Source organism: Platalea leucorodia, assembly GCF_965183815.1.
Source record: "Platalea leucorodia genome assembly, chromosome: 4".
Classification (NCBI taxonomy): domain Eukaryota; kingdom Metazoa; phylum Chordata; class Aves; order Pelecaniformes; family Threskiornithidae; genus Platalea; species Platalea leucorodia.
Window position 1 is genome coordinate 114146998 of NC_138826.1, and position 22129 is coordinate 114169126.

The window sequence follows — 22129 nt, forward strand, 5'->3', positions numbered from 1 at the left end:
ATGCATGCTACTGCATCCCTCTAATCCATATGGCCAGTTGTTAATATTACCTTTGAAAACGCATTGATTGGTTTCTCCATTTTGTTCCTGTAGTTGCCAGTTCTCTATCTGCATTCAGATTCTCTTAGTTCACAGTGTGAATAAGTGTTTGCCTTGACAACTTTATCCCTTACATGAAAAATGAAATTTTATTTGTTACTTTTTGGCAGCTATATGCTAGTCAGTGTAAACTGATCACGTGTTTTAATAACTTGAATCATAACTGGGATCCCCTGTGTTGTTTCGAACTGTTCACTGTTCTGGTAATGTGATAGCTCGTTCTATCCAGGAGAGCTCGGAAATCGAAAAAGAACGTGGGGGAGGAAAGGTAATAAATAATTATGGAAATATTATTTCCTCTTCCTTCCCATCTCCTGGGTCTGAACTGGAATTTTTTACTAGTATTACATTCTGTCTGCTAACTAAATTATACTCATCTATAATACCAAAATGAGCAACTGCTTTCAGTAGCATGTACAGGTTCACATGTAAAATTATAACTGTGTCTCATTTAGCACTAGGGCAAAAAAACTGTAAAAGAAGTATATAATTTCTGTGGCTTAGCAGCCTTAAGGATGATTTTAATTAGTTAGGTTCTTCTGAGTTGTGCAATCCCTCTCAGTATTGTCCTGCTCTTCAAAAAGGCACTGAGTTAGACAGTATTCCCACAGCATTCTCCTGGAGAAGCTGGCTGCTCACGGCTTGGATAAGTGCACTCTGCACTGGCTTAAAAACTGGCTGGACGGCCGAGCCCAGAGAGTGGTGGTGAATGGAGTCAAATCCAGTTGCTGGCCGGTCACAAGTGGTGTTCCCCAGGGCTCAGTACTGGGGCCGGTCCTGTTCAATATCTTTATCAATGATCTGGATGAGGGGATCGAGTGCACCCTCAGTAAGTTTGCAGACAACACCAAGTTGGGTGGAAGTGTTGATCTGCTGGAGGGTAGGAAGGCCCTGCAGAGGGACCTGGACAGGCTGGGTCGTTGGGCCGGGGCCAACTGTATGAGGTTCAACAAGGCTCAGTGCCGAGTCCTGCACTTGGGTCACAACAACCCCATGCAACACTACAGGCTGGGGGAGGAGTGGCTGGAGAGCTGCCTGGCAGAAAAGGACCTGAGGGTGTTGGCCGGCAGCTGGCTGAATATGAGCCAGCAGTGTGCTCAGGTGGCCAAGAGGGCCAATGGCATCCTGGCCAGATAGTGGCCAAGAATATTGTGGCCAGCAGGACCAGGGAGGTGATAGTGCCCCTGTACTCAGCACTGGTGAGGCCGCACCTCGAGTACTGTGTTCAGTTTTGGGCCCCTCACTACAAAAAGGACATTGAGGTGCTGGAGCGTGTCCAGAGAAGGGCAACGAAGCTGGTGAAGGGTCCAGAGCACAAGTCTTATGAGGAGCAGCTGAGGGAGCTGGGGTTGTTTAGCCTGGAGAAGAGGAGGCTGAGGGGAGACCTTATTGCTCTCTACAACTACCTGAAAGGAGGTTGTAGCCAGGTGGGGGTCGGTCTCTTCTCCCAAGTAACAAGCGATAGGATGAGAGGAAACGGCCTCAAGCTGCCCCAGGGCAGGTTTATGTTGGATATTAGGAAAAACTTCTTCACTGAAAGGGCAGTCAGGCATTGGAACAGGCTGCCCAGGGAAGCGATTGAGTCCTCATCCCTGGAGATATTTAAAAGACGGGTAGATGTGGTGCTCGAGGACACGGTTTAGTGGTGGACTTGGCAGTGCTAGGTTAACGGTTGGACTCGACGATCTTAAGGGTCTTTTCCAACCTTAATGATTCTATGATTCTATGATTCTATTACAGGGTATCAGTGAAGTCACAGTCCCCATAGAAAAGAATATACAGACTGATTGTTATACTAATGCTTGATTGCAATTGAAAACATGTATTTGGCTTACCATGTGAAAATGTGTTTTTAAAGATTTTTAAAATTTTTTTTCTAACTCCATAAACTTTTCATACTGCTTTTTCCATATTAGGTATTTGTGTCAGGCCTATTTTTTTTATTTCAGTTTAGACAGATCAGTTATTTTTGAAGATTAGACTAAGGCAAAAAGTATTACTATGTTTAATAGGAGTTTTTGCATCTATACCTTGAAGGATAGACTCAAGATTTGGCAGAAGAGTGGCTGAGGTGTGTAACTGTTGTTTCTGGTGTCAGACATCTATCTTTCATTATTTTGTTGGAATAGCAACAACCTCTGCAAAATAGGAGTTTCTAAAAATAATAGATTATATGTACACAGAAGAGACTGTCTCAGGCAGCTAAATTCTCTGAAATTCCATACCTGCAGAAGATAAGCAGGGCTTTTCCTACAATTGCTCTGATTGCTGTACCTCTACTTTCAGAAGGAAAAAATTGTTCATGTATATAATTAGATACTGGTGTCATAATATATGGGTAGAAAGGACAGATAAACCTATGTGGAAAACTCAATTCTGGCATTTCCTAACACCAAATTGCTTAATTGGGTAGCTTTCTGGTCCTTTGGTAACGTAAGACAGAAAACAGCTTGGTTTATAAGCCAACCATTAGTTGATGGAGTGTAAGAAGAGACATTTCCTCAGGACAGCTTACTCCAACTTTGTGTTCTGTTTTTGGTTTTTTGTGCTTTCTTCTGAGTAATCTGCTGTGGCCGTGGTTTCTAGGAGGATATTGGCCTAGATGGACTGCATCTGTAATAGGAATTCTTATCTTTGTGTTGTACACTGAGAATTTGAACTGTTCACCCTTAATATGACTTTTTTTCATTTTTAGGTGAATGTAAGAATTTGCAAGACTTAAATCTCTCTGAATGCCAGGGATTAAATGTAAGTACTACAGACTTTTTCCACGAACTCTAATTTATACCGAGAAGGAAGATTTTTAAAGTGCTGTGGTTATTTGGGTACACAAATCTTCCTGATAAAAAGTAAAGACTTATTCTTAAGTACTTTGAAAATTGAGTTTAGTAGGATTCAGAGATAATTGGTGAAGTTCTCATTTGTTTTCTACAGTGCCAGGGCAAAATGATATATTCAATCTCAATTAATTTTAATAAACAGCCTTCAAAACTTCACCAGTTGGGGGGAGGTTTTTTTTGTTGTTTTAAGTTTGGAGTTGTCAACAATGGTACGTTTTAATCCTGTATTTTTCCAAGTTCCTTTATTCCTTCATTCTGTAGTACACTTGGGCTCTAAAAATGTCTCACTAAATTTCTAGATGTTTGTGAGAGCCTTTATTTGAAAGCTGTCTAAGTATGCAGTCACCGTTATATATTTGTCCATTCTTTTTCCTTTAACATTTTCAGTTTTATCTTGCTTCCATTAATTCTCTTTAATGTTTTTTCATTGCTCTTATCTGACATAAAACCAATGTTTGACTCTGCTTTAATTAATAATTTCTTACAAACGACGCTGATATGTGCAAATTTTTCTAATAATAAATCAATCTAAAAATAAAATCATTATTTCTTTTAGAAATTATGGTTCTTAGTAGATTCGTATAATGTATACATCTATTTATAGGCTATTTATAGTGCTAAGTATAGAAACAAATAATTTGGTATAGTTTAGTTGTCTTTGGAGTGAAGTGTACATCCAAAGGTCTAGCCCAGAAACATGCCAATACTTACACACAAGGTTTTAAAAATTACCGTGGATAAGCTACAGCTTATGAACTTCATACAAAAATGGCATATGGTGGTTGAGTTAGAGAGGCAAGAGCTGCAGAAGAATCATGAGGTTCTAATTTATAATACTCTGTTTTGGTTCTGCTTTACATGTATCTTCATGTCTGTCCTATGTTGATGTTAGCTTTATTGCCAAATATCTTGTTCTCACCATTTTCACAGATTATATAATTTTCTTTGCTATACCAGCTACAAGGAAGGGATAAAGATATATTATGAACTTCTTTGCGTAACACTGTAGAATCATCTTGCTACATAACATAATACTTGCTATATGATATTATAATTACAGCGTAATATTTAGCAGTTGTATGCTTCTCAAGGATCGTGTTGATTGTAGGTTCCCGTATGAAGGCAATAAGTTAAAGAGGGCCAGGGCTTCCCAAATTGTAAAGACTCAAATACTGTTCCATAACTGTCCGTTCTGTTTGGTTGTTAGCATGCTGGCTAATACACATTTGGTGCGTACCAGCAAGCACATTCCTAGGTGATGGCAGGGCCTGGTTCATGAGATAGCAGGGACTTGCTGATGACACTCTTGCCCCTATAGCCTAGTATGCAGTTGGCCACCTTTTTCAGAAGGGCGCGCTGTTGACATACATTGAAATTGTTATTGACCAGGATTCTCAGGGCAGTGTGTTTGATAGCTGCTTTCTGTCCAGTGTCTAGACTGTAATGATTCATGGGGTTATTCCATTCCAGATGCAGGACTTTGCATTTGCCTTTGTTGAACTTCATGAGGTTTCTGTCAGCCCATTTTTCCAGACTGAATCTGTCTGAATAGTAGTTCTAGCCTCCAGTGTATTGACACTCCCTCCAGTTTGGAATAATTTGTGAATTTGCTGGGAATGTACTCGGTTCCTGTCATCCAAACCATTTATAAAGACATTTAACAGTACTGGCCCCCATATTGACCCTTGGGGGATGCCAGTTGCCACAAGCTACCAATGGGACTTAGCACCATTGGTGACAACCCTTTGGCCTGGCAGTCCGCACAAATTTTCACTCACCTTGAAGTCCACTTATCCAGCCTTTATTTTACCAATTTGGCTATAAAGGATACTGTGGCCTGTGTTGAAGGCCTTGCTGAAGTCAAGATACACAACAGCTGCTTTTCTCCCCTTATCCATAGATCCAGTAATTTCGTCATAGAAAACTATCACCTTACTGAGGAATGCTTTGCCTTTGGTAAATCCACACTGGCTGTTCACTGTCACTTTTTCATCCTTCATGTGCTTGGACAGGGCTTCAAGGAGGATTTGCTACATAACCTTCCTAGGGACTTGGGTGAGGCTGACTGGCCTGTAGTTTCCTGGATCCTCCTTCTTCCATTTCCTGAAAATGGACATGACATTTCCTATCTTCCAGTCATCAGGAACCTCCTCTGATTGCCATGACCTTTCAAAAATGAGTGAGGCTTCTCTGTGACAGGAGCCAGCTTTCTTAGTACTCTTGGATGCATCCTGTCTCATCTTATTTCCTTAGGTGCTCCCTGACATTATCTTCTTCTACCATGGGTATTGCTTCATTCCCACAGACTCAGCTAGTAGGCTCCTGCGAGGCACCTGGGAAGCCTTAAGACAAGCCTTAGCAGTAAAAACTGAGGCAAAAAAATCATTGAGTACCTTGGCCTTGAAGATCAACCAGGTCTCCTGGGCCCCTTTGCCCTCCAGGGCTGTCTGCCGTGAGATCCTGTTAAGCAGATCCCTAAACAAGCGAAAATCGAGTGCTCTCAAGTTCAGGCTTTTTCTTTACAACTTGCCCAATTTTCTTCTCTCAGGATTTTAAACTCCTCATTTTCATGGTTGCAGTAGCCAAAGCCACTCTAGTTCTTCACATCCTTGACCAGTTTTTCCTTGTTCATGAAACAAGTCCAGAAGAACGTGTTCCCTAGACCACTCGTCAGTCACCTGGATCAAGAAATTGTCTTCAACACACTCTAGAAGTCTTCTGGATTGTTTGCCCAGCCATATCGTTCTTCCAGCAGATATCAGAGTGGTTAAATTCTCTCATGAGTAACCAGGATAGGCAATTGTAAGGCTTCCTTCAGCAGCCCAAACAAGGTTTCATCTACCTTCTTTTCTTGATCAAGCAGTCTGTAGCAGATACCTACCACAATGTAATCCTCATAGGTCTAGCCTCTAATCCTTACAAATAAGCTCTCAACTGACTTGTCACCCATTCCAATGAGAAGCTCCATGCATTTAGGTATAACTTTGCATAGAGTGCAATCTGTCTTCACCTTCCTGGGCTGTCATTCCTAAATATTCTGTAACCATTCATTGAAGCCCTCCAGTTGTGTGTGCTACCCCTTTGCATCTCTGAAATCCCAATGAAATCATAGCTCTGCACCTGTGCGTGGACTTTGATCCCTACTGGTTGATTCCCATGCTACAAGTGTTTGCGTTCAGACACTTGAGATGGATCCCTGGTTGTGCTGCTTTCATGTGGAAGGTTTCAGAGTTTTCCGCATCATGCTATCCCCCCAATGCTTTCTCACCATTCCTTATGCCTTCAGTTCTCTTCATGTTACGGCTATCTTTTGTCAACATACGTATTTTTACTGATATCACCTCTCTCAAATCCTTTGTTGCAGGAATATATTTCAAAAGCACAAACTGTCCTCTTTAAAGTTGATTGGCATTGAATTTCTAGCTATCTTGATGGTCATTCTTCATACTAGGAGATTTTTTCCCATTATATTCTAACAAACAGAATGATATATAGAACAATATAGGTAGTACCACTTTTGCAGGTCAATAAAACATGGAATTACTCAAATCTAATGTTCTACCTAGAGGGTAGAACTAAACAGGAAGCATTTTGTAAATGGTATTACTGGTTAGAGATGTGTACCAGAGTTTATGGAGAAAATTCAGCAGTGGTCTTAGATAGCAGGATTGGCTAACAAGAATCTTGGTTTAGCAAAATATGTAAACATGTGCTAACCTTCAATCATGAGAAAAGTCCCCTGTGCTCTGTAGGACTGTCTAGTGTATAACGTTTCCTTGAATTGGAATGTTAAAATTACCATACTTCAAACGAGTAACAGTAGCATCTTGTGTCGCTCAGTATTCTACTTTGAGGCTTCCAAAGAAATTGGCTTTGATGTGTAAAAATTAGTATGATGATTTAAAGATATTTGTTCATGTTTTTTCTCCCCCGTTACTCTGTATAAAAATGTAAGATAAATTAATACAAATATAATTTTATTGTCTTCTGGAATTTTTTTTGTTTATTATTCAGGATGAATCAATGAGACTCATATCGCAAGGTTGCAGAGCTCTTCTCTATTTAAACCTGTCGTATACAGATATTACTAATGGAACACTACGACTATTGTCAAGGTAAAATTAAACAGAAATACAAAAGTGTGTTTGTTTTAATCTTGCAGGAAACTTAGAGGCATATGTAGTAGAAATACTCTTTTTGAGTGATTTACAGGATTCTGTCTGCTATACAAAATGAAAAAAATGTGTCGAGTTTTACAGAAACTTAAAAGCACATGCTAGCCAAAAACTTCTTGGGCATGTCCAGTTACTTGTGGTGATGCAAGAAGTTTGCAAGTTAGATACATTCTTAAAAATTTATTTTTGCAAGAGAGGATTGTGGATAGGTGTATTGTGTGAGCCAAGTCCTTGTGTGACAACTGCAAAAGAAAGAGTTATTCCAAACTCTTATTTGGAAGATCAGTGAGCTGAAGGCAGAGAATTTACATTCTTACAGACGTCTGACATTCCTGTTTTAGATGTATCCCTCTGTGAGACTCAAAGTTTGCCTGGTGAGTAGAATTGCTGCATTAAAAGCTGCCATAAGGGAAAAGCGGCATGCTGGTCCAAGATAGCACCCATCACAAAGATATATATATATGAAGATAGCTGTACGTTGTTTCTCTTTCCCATGAGGAAAACTAATGTCTTCTTTTCAACAGCAGCCCCATGAAGTCCAGAAACATGTTTTTCTTTGGCATTTGCATAATAAATTTTGACTTTTGTTTTTCTTAGTCTATAATGCCATATCCTAATATTACTAACATTTGTTTTGGCAAAGTTTTCCATTTAGTGCCTCCAATCTTACCACTCATCTCTTCATCAGTGTTATTCTTATCATAATCTGTGTTTTCTCCATGTTGGCTGATATTTTGTCTTTTTAAATTTCCATGTATTTATGTTGAAGTTTGGAACAGTTGTTCTATAGGTAATCTCAGCGTATGTTATTCTGGTTACTTGAGCATCCTGTTGCCACCAAAAGGCAGAATCATTCATTTCTTTTGATGTGTAAATAGCACGTACCCAGGAAAGAATTCTCCAGAGTAGGTGAAGCTTTCGGTGCAATAAAATATTTAAAACAAAAAGAAAAATTCTCCACTGACAAAATATATGTTGCAGTTAACTTGTACCTCATTAATAAGAAGTTTTCCCAGTCACACATGATGCTTCTGATTTAAAACCATAAGATACTGTTTTTATTGACACTTTTTGGGCAAAAAGCAAAGCTCATTGTTTCTGACATTCTGGGGATGTACAAAAAGTTGCTGTCCTATCAAGATTTTGATTGCAGACAAATTTTGTAAACATTTCACATGCCATCTCAAATGCATTAGCTCACCACAGGCCCTATGTAATAAGGTAACTAATATGAAGTTCTTAGAGGTGGCAGTATTGCATTTCATAATACTGCACGTGAAGCTTGCTGTTGTATAGCAGATGTCTGTTATCGGAACAAGGAACAAGTGAAGTGTAGGCTGAGTGTGCCCAAAGCTGTTTGGTCATTTTTTATTCTCTCCTACTGTTGCATAGAAGCTTTTTAACCTCTGCATTACACAACACAGATTATCAGCTACAATTTCCCTCTGAAAAGTTCTGTTGCATATGGTAGACATGAATATCATCTATGAATAAATGTCAGAAGGTGATTTTTTTCAGATTGCTTTAAAACAATGATCCTGAGATTGCTGATGCCAAAATTAGTTGAAAAACCAGTATGACATAATTCCTGCAGAATTTAGCTGTAACACAAACAAGGATTTTTAGTAGTCTGTGTGCTCAAGCTTAAGTTTTAAGAAAGCTGTCACTTTAAAAATGGCAGAAGAAGGCATGTGTTAAAATTCCCAGATCATAAAAATGGGTCATATGACCTGTACAGAAAATCAGTGTCTCTTCAAGAGTATTGGAAGGTTTTGATCACAGTCTTCAAAATGCAGTAAGAAAGGCTTCCCTGTGTCTTAAGTTGTGCAACCTTGTAGCAACATGTACTTTAAAAAGACTCAAAACTGCCAGAGTATAAAAAACAGTTTCTTAATTTATTGTCTGTTTTGTCAGATAAGTTTGGAAGTGTACTCTCTCTGAGTTTGATTTTCCCCACTCATTTCTGTGGGATATGTCACTAAAGTGCAAAAGGGCTTATGCTTCTACAAAGGAGGATGCTTATATTTCTGTATTTAATATGAATGAAATATTTCCATTTAAAAAAATGCACCACAAACACATGCCTTTATATTCTAATATCTGGTTCTGATGCACATTGCCTATCCTTTTTTTTCCATGAAATATGATCTTATATTTAATTTCTAAATATTTTTGTGTTATCCTTTTTTTACGATAACATTCTTTTCCAGTTTCCTCTCTCTTTTTTTTTTTTTTTGTGTTCAGTTCAAGTTAGCATGTTTCCCCACTCTATACTGAAAGTATAAAGTCAGTTCCAAAAATGTATGCCACTCCTTAAGTACTCAGCTCCTCAGTGGGTGTTCCCATCTTCAAAATGGCTATTTTTGCTGACTTGCAGAACTGCGTGACTAGATCCCTACATCTAAAAGCCTACCAAAGCAGTAGGTACTAATTCTAGGTTTTGATTTTCTGTATGCTTTCATTTGTGGTGCTTGTGGCAATTGTTATTTATAACCGTTAGAAATGTACTTCAGTAAAATGAATAGTTTTCAGTATGTTATAAACCAAAGCTGCAGATGGAGACTTAAGTATATTCAGAGTATAGATTCTTGCTTTTACAGAGTGCTGTTGATTAACATTTTCCATTTATACAGTTTGCTTTCTTTTAAATAATGTTTAGAATACAGAAATGTTTTCCAAAAGAACTGATCAAAACCTAACATTGGATGATTCACTTTTGGATAATTCCCCTTTGTATCTCTTTCAATATTTCAGATTCTTTTAATAGTAGTCTTCTAAATAATTATATGACCAGAGAATCTCTAACTGTACATTTATGCTTTTAACGTCCTTTGATAGACTTCTGGTTTTCATTTCCAGCAGGCACTGCTTGTAAAATCAATGGCAAAGACAGTCCAGCAAACTTATCCTGAAAAGTCTATTAGCTTTCAAAGTATGCACACAAAAATCCCAGTTAATTACAAAAGTATGCTTTTGCAGTTATTTGAGATAGCTTTAAAATGATACTGTTTTCATATGGTGAAATATGTTGTATGATAGTGCTATTCCCCAGCAATTTGCAATACAAGGAAGAGAGGAAAAAGTGCAGCAGAAGAAAGGGACTTTCAAACTTCAGCAAGGAGATAATTCTATTTCATATCTAACATCTTTTCTTTACAGTAATTTTCAGAATACTTTAACTATGGTATTTTATATTCTTCTGATTCTGTAACATACCCTTGTAATAATTTGCTCTCTGTTTTGTTTTTTTGCAAAGCAGCTTCCCCAATTTACAGCATCTGAGTTTAGCTCACTGCAGAAAATTCACAGACAAAGGTTTACTGTACCTGGGCTCTGGAAAAGGCTGTCACAAGCTCATCTATTTGGACCTTTCAGGTTGCATTCAGGTTTGTAGTTCACGTCTTTCTTTCATTCTGTGAAGAGAATCCTTTATATGACTGGCTGCATCCTGCATTCATGGTATACTGAAGTAGAACAAGCACTGCAGCAGACTTCCAGGGTTTTGAATTACATGACTACAGCTGTTTAAATTTTACTAAGGAATAATAGCACTATAGGTTTGGATCACTTCCAACAAACTGTCAGATCTATAAACAGCTAGTACTTACTGCATAATGAGAACAAGGCTTGCTTTTTGTAGCCATAAATAGACTAATTTTATGTCATGATTAGTTAGGATTTTAAATCAGGAACCTTGCAAATGCAGTTTTTACTAAGATATAAAAAAAATAAAAGCTACTCTGCACTGGAAAAATAGGAATTTACACTTTATTTCCTGAGAAGGGAATTAATTTAAAAATGAACTTTTGTTACTATTTTATATTGGTTTACTATATAAATTGAAGTAGTATTTATAACTACAATCTAAAAATAGTTAATGTTTTGGATTATTTTAGTCCCCTACTAAACTTCTAAAAAAACCCAACGTTTTTTAGAATCTGATACTATTTTAGAAACTTCCAAATATATACTGTATATTGAAACATAGTTCAAAAGCAGTATGAAACGCCAAACTGTAAGGCAATAAAAGTCTGCCAAGGTTTTAATAAAGACTCCCACATATATTTCTGTATAGACTGAGAAGATTCTCCAAATTACAAAATACATGTGAAATGATAAAGAGATGGAATCTGAGGAATATAACAGTTTAACTTTCCATCTAACAAAACCTTTTCAGAACCAAGGATGAAGGCAGATAGGGCAACAGTCTTGTTCTGACTGCTCTTTACTGTGTGTCTGTTTCTTGTTCCTGAGAATCATGCTGAGACTATTGTGCAGTGACAGTGTGAAATTTGAAATGAGGGCTGAGGTTGGAGGAAAGTTAAGAGCTACCTACCTCTGAGTTACTTTTTCAAAATGCCAGTAATTGGTTATTTTTTCCAAAAGCAACGTTCCTGCTTGTTCAGAAGTGTAATCATGAGCCGTAAGGATCTCCCTCTAGAAAGCATGATCTAGTAGTAGTCAGAGAAAAGTGATCACCATCGAACTGGGAAAGCCACAATCCTCCCCTTTCCAGAGGAAATCGGGTTTGCTCACCAGTGTATTTGAGAGCTCTGAAAGGGATTCCACAGCTTCCTCCATTTTGGGTTTCCCCACGATTCTGGAACAGTGCTTAGTGATTATGACTGAGTACTTAAGTAAACAGTTAAAACCAAAAAGAGCATCAAATTGCATCACTGTTGCAGAAAGCATTTTAATAAGATGGAATTCTTTGGTTTTCCCCCTCATTGGATGAACTAACCCAGAGGGAACTTCTGTAAGGCTAATGTTTCAGAATTAGTTAGAAAAATGTAGTGAAGCTATAGTATAAACTTTTACATTACTCTAAAAAGTGTTCTATAGAACAGAATATATATTCTATAGAATATACATTTTTCCTGTTTTTTCACGTTTCTGGCTTTTTCCTTCATTTTAACATTACAGTTCTTTTTATATGAGTTCTTATATTACTATTACTACTGTAGGATTTGAATGTCTATTTGGAAAGCCCATCTGTAAAGTGCGTGATTATGCTAGTAATTTTGTGAGTGGCAACTTAAGGACCAGGGCATTTAAATAGCTTGTTAAAACATAGTTAGGCAGAAAACTGGGAATTAAGCACACATTTTCTAGTCATAAAACAAGGCAGTCTTTCCTTTGACTATTATATTAATACATGGTAATAATACTGGATGAATTGTAGGTATGGGTCTTTTGCATAAAATCTCAGTAATTAAGGTTGTATCTTTATGACACGGGTGGTAAGTATTTTCATTAATGAGTTTCAAGATATTTTCATAAAAATATAGAGATTATCTTGTGTCCTGCTCAAAAGGTGTCCTATTACACCATTGGTAGTCTCAGAGAATTACCAAGAAAGCATAAGATTTCTTTGTCCTGCTTCTGAAGCTGAACAGTATAGGTGGAAAAATTTCTGCTATTAGACATAAAACTGAAAAGGCAGAAGGGTATAAAGCCGTTGCATGCCATTTACTGACATATTAGATTGAGATTATACAACTAGAACAGTTTGGTGAGAGATATTTTCAGTTAAATTAGAAACATGGAGATTTTCAAAGAATTTGACTTTATTTTTGGTGCCAACATCTGGCTGATTTTCAGACTGCAACTATTCTGGCCCAGAATGTGTTAAAGCAGTCTATCAGTTGCTGTAGTTTACAACAGCTGGATAAGAGATCACAAGCCACTGGGAAAAATAAATTTGACCCTTTCATTTCTTGACATTCTGCAGTGTTTGTGGGGATGTCAGAGAAGCTATTGGCAAACGTGTAGGCTTCACCAGTTTTCACCATCTGAGTGCCTTCTGCTCTGGCTTCATTGGGAGAGTTCTCATTTTGGCAGCTATTGTCAAATTCTTGCTTCTTCAGACGTATCAAGCAGCAAAAAGAGGCCATCACTTGGGGAGAAAATCTGAGCCATGTTCTTTATTTATTGAAGAAGAGGACTTATTGTTTACATTTCCTGAGTACAAACTCGTGTAACTGAAAAATACTTTATTAATGCATTATTCTGTATTTTTAGAAATATGCTAATTCAGGAGTATATTAATATAAGCTTTTTTTGAACAGTGGAAAATTAAAAGACAAATAACGTGTGGAGGCAAGCCATCAATGTAATGTGCCAAACGTCTGAAAGGATGTCACAATTTGTTTTATCATTCTTGACAAACACTGAATAAAAAAAAAAGACAGCCCCTTGTGCACCACAAGAGTACTTCCTCAACACTGATTTTCAAGTTTCTGCACTCACAGTGCATTGACAATACTAGAATCATAGAATAGTGTTTCTTCAAAATCTCTTCTGCACTGTAGACGGCATTCTGCCTTGCAGGGTGGATTCTACAAATACAATTGGTTCAGAGGAAGAAAGAAGGAATTTTAAAGCAGTACTGTATGTGTAGCAAATAAGCCAAAACTTGAATAAAAATTCTGTGTATTCCTATTCTTTGGAGTTAGGAAACTATAAAAAGATGAAATGAAATTAATTTTGACATTCTTACAAGCATTTCATCATTTCACTATGTTTATTTTCTAAATCTCTGGGGACAAATCTTTAGCTGTGGTTTGCTCCATGTTTGTTTTGATGTACTTTCATTTCAGATCACAATATACTGGCATACAGTTAAGAAAAAAACCAAATCAGTCATTTACATATTAGACTGAAAACTCCTCACGGACAAGGAATTATATTTTATATACGATCATTGCATTGACTTCTGATCCTGTACATGCAAGAATAATAATATATTTACAAAATTGTCTTACTGAGTCATGCAGGAAAAGTCTGTTTTGCAGAATTTACAGGATCTAAGACTCATAATAACCTTCAAAGCATCCTCCCTCACAATTGGTTTGAAGAAGGTGATTGAAGTGGGATTTTACTGATCCAGGGCAAAGAATGCAGTATTAAATTCCATATGTGTCCTACCATTGATTCTCAGGTCAAGCTGTTTGCTCTTGAGGCAATCTATTAAACACTGAAATTCCAAGTGAGTTGAGAAAGCAATTGTTTTATTATACGTGCACAGAATTTCATATTTCTACACCTTATCTTCAAGAGTGCCTGAAGTTTCGTAGATAATCCATAGGGGCTTTAGAAAATAAATTCAAGAGTAAGATTTTAGTGTTCTAGAAATAAAAAAAAAAAGACAAATACAGAATAAAAAAATGTAGCAGCATTTAAATGTTGACTAATTTAGTTGAATCTTATCTGAATGTATGTTTCACACTGAAACTTTGTCAACCTGATGCCTGATATCCATTATCCAGCTTTAAGTTAAAAAAACAGTTCAAGTGAAAAAAAAGTGAAACAATCTGTGCAGGGGTATTATTAGCTGCTTCGGTATAATTGTTTTTGGCTTGCATGGAGGAAAACACTAAATTGCTGCTATTTGTGGTATCAAATGTCTATGTTAAGCAAACAGTATTTTTCCAGACAAAGAGATTAGAAGTCCTTTAGACTGCAGTTAACATTATGCAATCATTACTGAATTCCAGAAACAGATATGCTACTTGTGTCCCTCAACAATGTTGAGTTTGATCTGATTACCCGCTGCCTACTATCTGTCCTTTTGAAAATGGGAATTTCACTTAATTTTAGGCATCTAACCTAAGGTAGTGCCTAGAAAATTACCTTAATTTATCTATATAACAATTAGAGAGGCAGAGACGTCTCCAGAGGTGATTCAGACTTTTTCAGGTCTGACCTGTCTTGGGATCTTTCTTGCTCTTTGTTTGCTACACAGAGATCCCAGGCTTCATAGTTGTCTAACATAGACACCTCAGTTACATTCCTAATTTCAGTGGAGTAAACAAAGGCTTTAGCATTCACAGTCTATTTTTTAAATCATCATCAATATTATTGGCACTTTCTTGACTCAGCATTTTTTCTCCCTATTTCCCTGATTTTAAAGTCCTCTCAACTGTCATTCCCCTTCTACAATTATCAGAACAACCTGTAAGTCTCACAAATATTTATCTTGCTGCTCAGTTAAATGGCTAACATTTGCAAAGTCAGGAGCTTAAAACTAAGCTCCTAAGCTCCCGAGTCTGCATTTTGGTTTTTTCAGTGATATTTTTAAAATCTTGGCCAAAGCAACAAGCAATGTAATGTAACTAAGATCTATCATTTAATGGTATTTGCATCTGAATTTTAGGTACCTAGACATGAGGGATCTTGTATTCCTACTGTCTGTATCTAACTGTGATCACCAACCTCGGTGGGTGCTCTTAACAGTTAACAATGTGTTCATGGTAAAAAAAAAAAAATCCCAAGAACAGTTGGCAGCAGGCCCATTAAGCCCCATACCTTCCTTTGATTAGCAGTCATAGGACTAAGCTGTAGTTGGTTACAATAGATGCAGGCATTTGAACTGAGCCTTATGAAATCTCTTCAGTCTGAACAATAAGGATAGCTGAATATGGCATGTTCTGCACTATCTCAGCTTTTGAGTGGCTGTTCCTCGGGAGCAGAGTTATTCCTTCTCATTATAGCAAATCTGTTCAGCAGTTACAAGGGGAAATCCTGCTGTCGTAACAGCTAAAGCATACTCAAACTGCTTAACAAAATGTGGCTGATGTTTCAGGAGAGTGAAAACCTCAGTTTTCTTTTGAGAAGGCATCATGTTCAGATTACAATGGACAGTGTTATTACCATGTATTACAACAAACTGCATGATGTAGCATACCCTCTCTTCTCTTGGGAGTGGTTTGCTCTTTGTAGTATATGGACCAAGGACAAGACTCAATTACCAGAAATTCACCTCTCAAACTGAAAATTCTAGGAGGTGATTTGTTTCATTTTTTAACATATTAAAGTACTAGGTGTGTGTTGTAGAAATGTGCTGTCTTCTGTTGTTGCGGTGCTTGAGAGCCAGCAATGAGGAGGCCTGTTGCAGGGTTAGGTCAACTCTTGCTTGAATGCACTTGTCATGCCATGTTAAAGCAATTAGTGCTTCTTGACCAGCAGAGAATGGAGATTTCCCAACGCATCCCTCAGGCAGCTGCTTGCGTGATGTTCACAAATTAAGCTAATCCCTTTCATTAGGGACTGGAGGTTTTGGGCTGAGGAAACTGGAGATAGGATTGCATTGTCCTACAGTATACCCACCGTAGGAAAAACATTCATGCTACACTTGTCCTGGGCTTAAAACACGTTGTGCTATTTGCATCCATCATGCTAACAGTGCCAGTCAGTGTCATGAGCCACACCATATTCTGTCTGTCTGGACATGAGACCTGCATATACACTTTAAGCCTAAGAACACATTTGACAGACGTGTAGCCAGTTCCCTTCTAGTGCTGACACCTCCCTGCACAAGGGAAAAAGTGCAAAGAGTGCCGCAATCCCTTACACAAGAGAAACAAGACATTTAACATCCAAATATTTAAAACAATTTATAAAGAATCTGTTTAAAAGGCCACTTGAGCCTGAAAATAAAGAGCAAGCCAACCTGGCCATAGGTTAAAAGATGGGGCATTATGCCAGAAAAGACAAGACAGTCTGTCTTGATTGTAGCTTAAAGTCAAATACTCAGTTCATGCAAAAAAATCTCACATGCAAAAAGAACACAAACGTTAAGTTTGCAAAAAGAAGAAGAGCCAGAAACCCAATGTGTTAACCCCCTCACTCGATGTTAGAGTGGCAGGAAAGGAGGCTTGACCCTTGTTTCCACTGATAAGTAGTTGTGGGGAGCAGTCAGATGTGCTACAGAGGCTGGCGGCTGCCCGTGCAAGAACTGGAAGCATCTTCTGGTGCACTGCTACCATACTGACGTGTGATGGGGGATTAGCTGCTCCTTAGCTTCTGGCTTGCTTTTCTGTGACTATCTCCTGTCTGCTAGTGGTGGCCACTGTCAGACAACATATATACCCTAAGCAAAGCCTGTGTTTTACACTGCTGCTCCCCTTAAGCAATGTAACTAAGTAAATCAGGCTTCTGCAGCAGCTGGAGAGGTGGGGCACAGCAAGAATCCCTCCCAGTATACTTTATCTTCAAAGTTTCCTCCTTTGGATTCTTGTCTCCACAGGCCTTATTTGGTACCTGAGAGGACATGCCAGACTGGGTTTTTTTTGTGGATGTTTGGCAAATGAATTCGTGGTGCGGATCATGGCTGTAGTCTGAGCTGCACAAGATTATAATATTATACAACTTCAGAACCCTGGGGAATAGTGAGATCTCTACATGCAAATATCAGGGGGGACTATTTCACACAGAGGAATGGTTCACATCCATGATGTCTGTAGAACATGGAGCTAAAAGGAAACTGTCCTTTACTTTACACAGGATTTATACGTCAAAGGAACTACTTTGTATGCCCAAGAGTGAACGGACATCTATTGAATTTGGGAGGTTGAAGAATTGCAATCACTCCCTGAAGTCACTCCCTGGAGTGATAAAGGAAATAAACTGAATTGACAGATCCATCTGTCCATTTGTACTTTCACTGAATATTGCTCTGTTAGAGTATGCAGAGTTGGCGACGTGGTCCTACATGAAGGAGTCTGTAACGGAGCTCTGCGTTATTGTGATTGCATAGGATCTTTCTTTGTATCCCATCTGAACTTAACACACATTTTACTATGGATCTGGAAAAAACAATGAAGATATTTTACTACATTCAAACCTTGTTTCAAACTAGATGTGAGCATCTGCCATGTGTGAATACCTCATAGGTGGGGAAAACAAAGGTAGAAGGATGTGACAATGACATTCATTGCTACTGCCGTAAATGGTGTTGACTGTAGAAATTGTTGTGCCTTACTCTTGCTTGCTTAATAGTGACATTTTCAGAACAGATCCTGGATTTAGATTATGTTGTTAAAATTTCAGAATAATAGGTATACCTCATGGGTCTATTTTTCTTTTAATGGGATTAATGCATTTCTTGTTTTAGTGAGCATCTAGGTACCTATGATTTTAAGGTATTGAAAAGATCTCAAGCCTTTCCTGTATTGTTTTTGTTAGGCTTGCTAAAACATAAATATTTTATTTCTTACTTAGATTTCAGTTGATGGCTTCAGAAATATTGCCAATGGCTGCAGTGGGATTCAAGACTTGCTAATCAACAACATGCCATCTCTTACAGACAGATGTATTCAAGTAAGAAATTGAAAATGAATCTGTACTTTGAGAAAATTTCTGATGTTGGAACTGGGTTATCCTCTCAACTGACTTTAAAGAAAGTTATGCAGATACAATTTAAGAGGAAAATTTATCCCCCAAAACATTTTTAAAACTATTATCTAATTATGTTTATAAATCTTGCTTACTTGCAGTTACTTTCAGAAAATTTCAGTTGTCTTGTCTTCTTTTGCTACATGGGTATGGCTGAATTATGGCCTTCCAGTTTATAAATGAGAGTTTTTAATTTTTTTCAGTGTTAAAACAAATATGGGAACAGCATTCTGCTACTGATTTTGCCCATCAAAAAAGAATTTTCAGGCTTCTGCAAAAGTGATTGTTAACTAGATCACTGTCTTGGGTGTCTGCCATGCTTCATGTCTCCAGTTACTTACTTCTTTTCCTTGCGTTCCCAAACATAATAAATATATGGAGAATTTCAGTAGTTTATATACCGCTCACTGTCTAGAAGTTGCTGTTAAAATGGATTATAACTATTTGTTTGAAATTGTAACAGTCAGTATTATATGGAGAATATTTGCTGATCTTCTGTTACATGACACCATAGGTATACGAATATTTTATTTCACCTTTTTCCCTTCAAAGGCTCTGGTTGAAAAATGTCAACAGATAATGTCTGTTGTCTTTCTTGACTCTCCACATCTGTCTGATACGACTTTTAAAGCCCTTGCTGAATGTAAACTTGTCAAGGTCAGCATTGAAGGTTAGTATAATAATTCACAAAATTATTAGGATGATGTATTTTTAAAATTCATCCAGATAACTTGAAATAGATCTTTCAGCTGATTTCAGTGGGTATTTGGATCATGCCCTTAATGTATGTCAGATGTGTAACTTACATCTTTATATATTTCAACAGGGAATAACCAGATTACTGATTTAAGTTTTGAGTTGATGAGTAAATGCTGCCCATACATCAGGCACATTCATATGGCTGATTGCCAGAAGATTACAGATGCTAGTCTTCAGATGATTTCACCATTGAAGCATATTCTTGTACTCAATGTAGCAGACTGCATAAGGTACTATATCACATCCAGATTTCTGTAAACAGTTGCAAAGGAATTTCAGTAAGGTTAATTATAAGTCCTGTTAACACATCTTTCAGTTTTAAAAATAAATTCTTAGAATGTTAATACGTGTATCTTAATATTTTAAAAAATATTTTATACAAGTAGTTTTTTGTTCCTGTATCATGTTTTCAAAAATCCATTCATTATTACTCCAGTTCAAGCAAGAAAATTAACTGTAGATGTAATATTACTTAATAGCTGTGGCATATTTTAGTGCAGAATGTGGCTATGAAGAAGATGAAAATGATAACCAAAGACAATTCCATTGCCACAACTCTATTAAAATTTCGATATTGTTTAATTTTGTGACTATTAAAACAATACTTTATAACTATCTAGTACTAAGATAGATACAAACAAAACAACTTTTTACAATTACCAAGACAGCATTGTAATTTATGTTGTAAAGGAAGGATATATTTTATGTGAAGACAGTTTTCCACTTCGGGTGTGTCATGTATCAGTAGAAAGACAGACAAATGAAAGGGCTTCCAAAGCTGCACGCTTGTTCCCTGTTTTGTGGCATGGTGATGGAGTGAAGGGTGGGAGGGAATGGGGAAGGCAAAACCTCCAAACATTTCAAAATCAACAGACCTATAAAATAATACAAAGAATTGCTGCTTATGTTAACATTTCTGATGCCATGTGAAGTTTTAGGAATTCTGCTTTAATGTGTAACTAAAGTACTTTTTGTGCCTGTTGGTGCTGTATAAAAATCTGATAACATTGCATGTAGATGCGCTGAGAAGTGGAGTAATACCATGACATCATGTGGGTAGTTCAGCTGGGCAGATGGGAAAGCTGCCTGCATTTTCTGGTTTAACGTTTAGAAGGCTGGATTTTCCAGTCTGTTAGCCAAATCTTGGGCTGTGAGTGTGTTTGCACATGTGTCTACTGTCTCTGCTGCTAAACAATTGCTGAATTACCTTAACAAAACTTTTTAAGCAGTTGTAAATCTATTGTAAAACTCTGTACTTACTTTATTGCTTTTGCAGACACTTGTAAAAGTTTCAGCATTAACAAAGTTATGGATTGTAACACATCTAAACTTGTGTGGTGGGTTGACCCTGGCTGGATGCCAGGTACCCACCAAAGCGGTCAGTTCATCACATGTTGTCTCTGCCACTCCTTCCTCCGCAGGGGGAGGACTCCTCACACTCCTCCCCTGCTCCAGCCTGGGGTCCCTCCCATGGGGGACAGTCCTCCATGAACTGCTCCATCGTGGGTGGTTCCCACGGGCTGCAGTTCTTCACAAACTGCTCCAGCGTGGGCCCCTTCCACGGGGTGCAGTCCTTCAGGAACGACTGCTCCAGCCTGGGTCCCCCAAGGGGTCACAAGCCCTGCCAGCAAACCTGCTCCAGCCTGGGCTCCTCTGTCTCCATGGGTCCACAGGTTCTGCCAGGAGCCTGCTCCAGCGCAGGCTTCCCATGGAGTCACAGCCTCCTTCGGGCATCCACCTGCTCCAGCGTGGGGTCCTCCACAGGTTGCAGGTGGATCTCTGCTCCAGCGTTAACCTCCATGGGCTGCAGGGGCACAGCCTGCCTCACCATGGTCTTCACCACAGGCTGCAGGGGAATCTGTGCTCCGGCGCCTGGAGCACCTCCTCCCCCTCCTTCTTCCCTGGCCTTGGTGTCTGCAGGGTTGTTCCTCTCACATATTCTCACTCCTCTCTCTGGCTGCAGTTGCTGTTGTGCGGTAACTTTTTTCCCTTCTTAAACATGTTATCCCAGAGGCGCTACCACCATCACTGATGGGCTCAGCCTTGGCCAGCAGCGGGTCCGTCTTGGAGCCAGCGGGCATTGGCTCTGTCAGACATGGGGGAAGCTTCTGGCAGCTTCTTACAGAAGTTGCCCTGGTAGCCCCCCGCTACCAAAACCTTGCCATGCAAACCCAATACAACTTGGTAAAGAGTTTCTCTCAAGAGATATGAAACTACAAAAGGGGAATTGTTAGTATTTATGTTTCTCTTATTTGGACAGTGTATTGCTATAAAAGTTCACATTGTGAATTAGAAACATGTAGGGATTTCTCATAGAATCAAGGGAAGCACCATACTGGTGGTAGAATCTTAAGAACAGGTTTTGAAATGCTTAGCTATCTTAGTGCTCTTAATCAGTTTCCTTTTTTCATTGACATTTTTTCTTAGTCTAAGAGTCTAAGTTTTTCTAACTTAGTCATATGGAAAATTTTTTGAGAAATGAAAGGGACAGAAGGAGCAAATTTAACCATTCAGAATTCTTAAATTACAGGAAGTATTTGACTACTTGTGAAAAATGAAGAAAGAAAATTAACTGGTCAGGATTATTAGAGTTAAGAAATAATAGAGACGTGAGTAAAAAGCTGGCTAAAAATGGACGCAGGCAATGTGGTGGCTCATATCCTTGGCACGTTTTTCCTGTTAAGTATGTTATCTTCACGTATGATAAAGCAGTGTGTGGCCTGTGTTCTTATACAGTTAATCAGCTGAGTAGAGAACCTTGGTCTGCGTATTCACAGCACAATTGTTTAACAAGTTATAATGTGGCTATTTCAGCCCTCAAGCCCAGTGTGGTTACAGAAGATCTTTTTTTTTTTTTTTTTTTTTTTTTTTTAAATTCAGTTGACTGCATTGCAAGGCTCTGCATTCCTTACAGACTTTATGCAAGTTAATTATTCTGAAGGTATATTTCTTAAATTTATCCATCCTGAATGAAAAACTACTGCACTGTGAAATAACACCAACACTACCACAGTGGCTGAATTATTGCAGAGTGATTACTTTAACACTTTATGAATTATAGCTTCATCTGTAGCTTGTGGT

At 38.1% G+C, this 22129-nt stretch overlaps 1 protein-coding gene across 1 annotated transcript in view; it reads left to right on the forward strand.

Moving 5' to 3' along the window:
• Positions 1-22129, forward strand: part of FBXL13 (F-box and leucine rich repeat protein 13) — a gene marked incomplete at its 5' end in the record, with an annotated part of 95678 nt that overhangs the window by 45897 nt on the left and 27652 nt on the right. Inside the window, 6 exons of the mRNA XM_082311338.1 lie at positions 2795-2847; positions 6954-7054; positions 10371-10500; positions 18116-18214; positions 18842-18959; positions 19116-19278. Coding sequence (XP_082167464.1) covers positions 2795-2847; positions 6954-7054; positions 10371-10500; positions 18116-18214; positions 18842-18959; positions 19116-19278 — 664 coding nt within the window. The remainder of the gene's footprint in view (positions 1-2794; positions 2848-6953; positions 7055-10370; positions 10501-18115; positions 18215-18841; positions 18960-19115; positions 19279-22129) is intronic.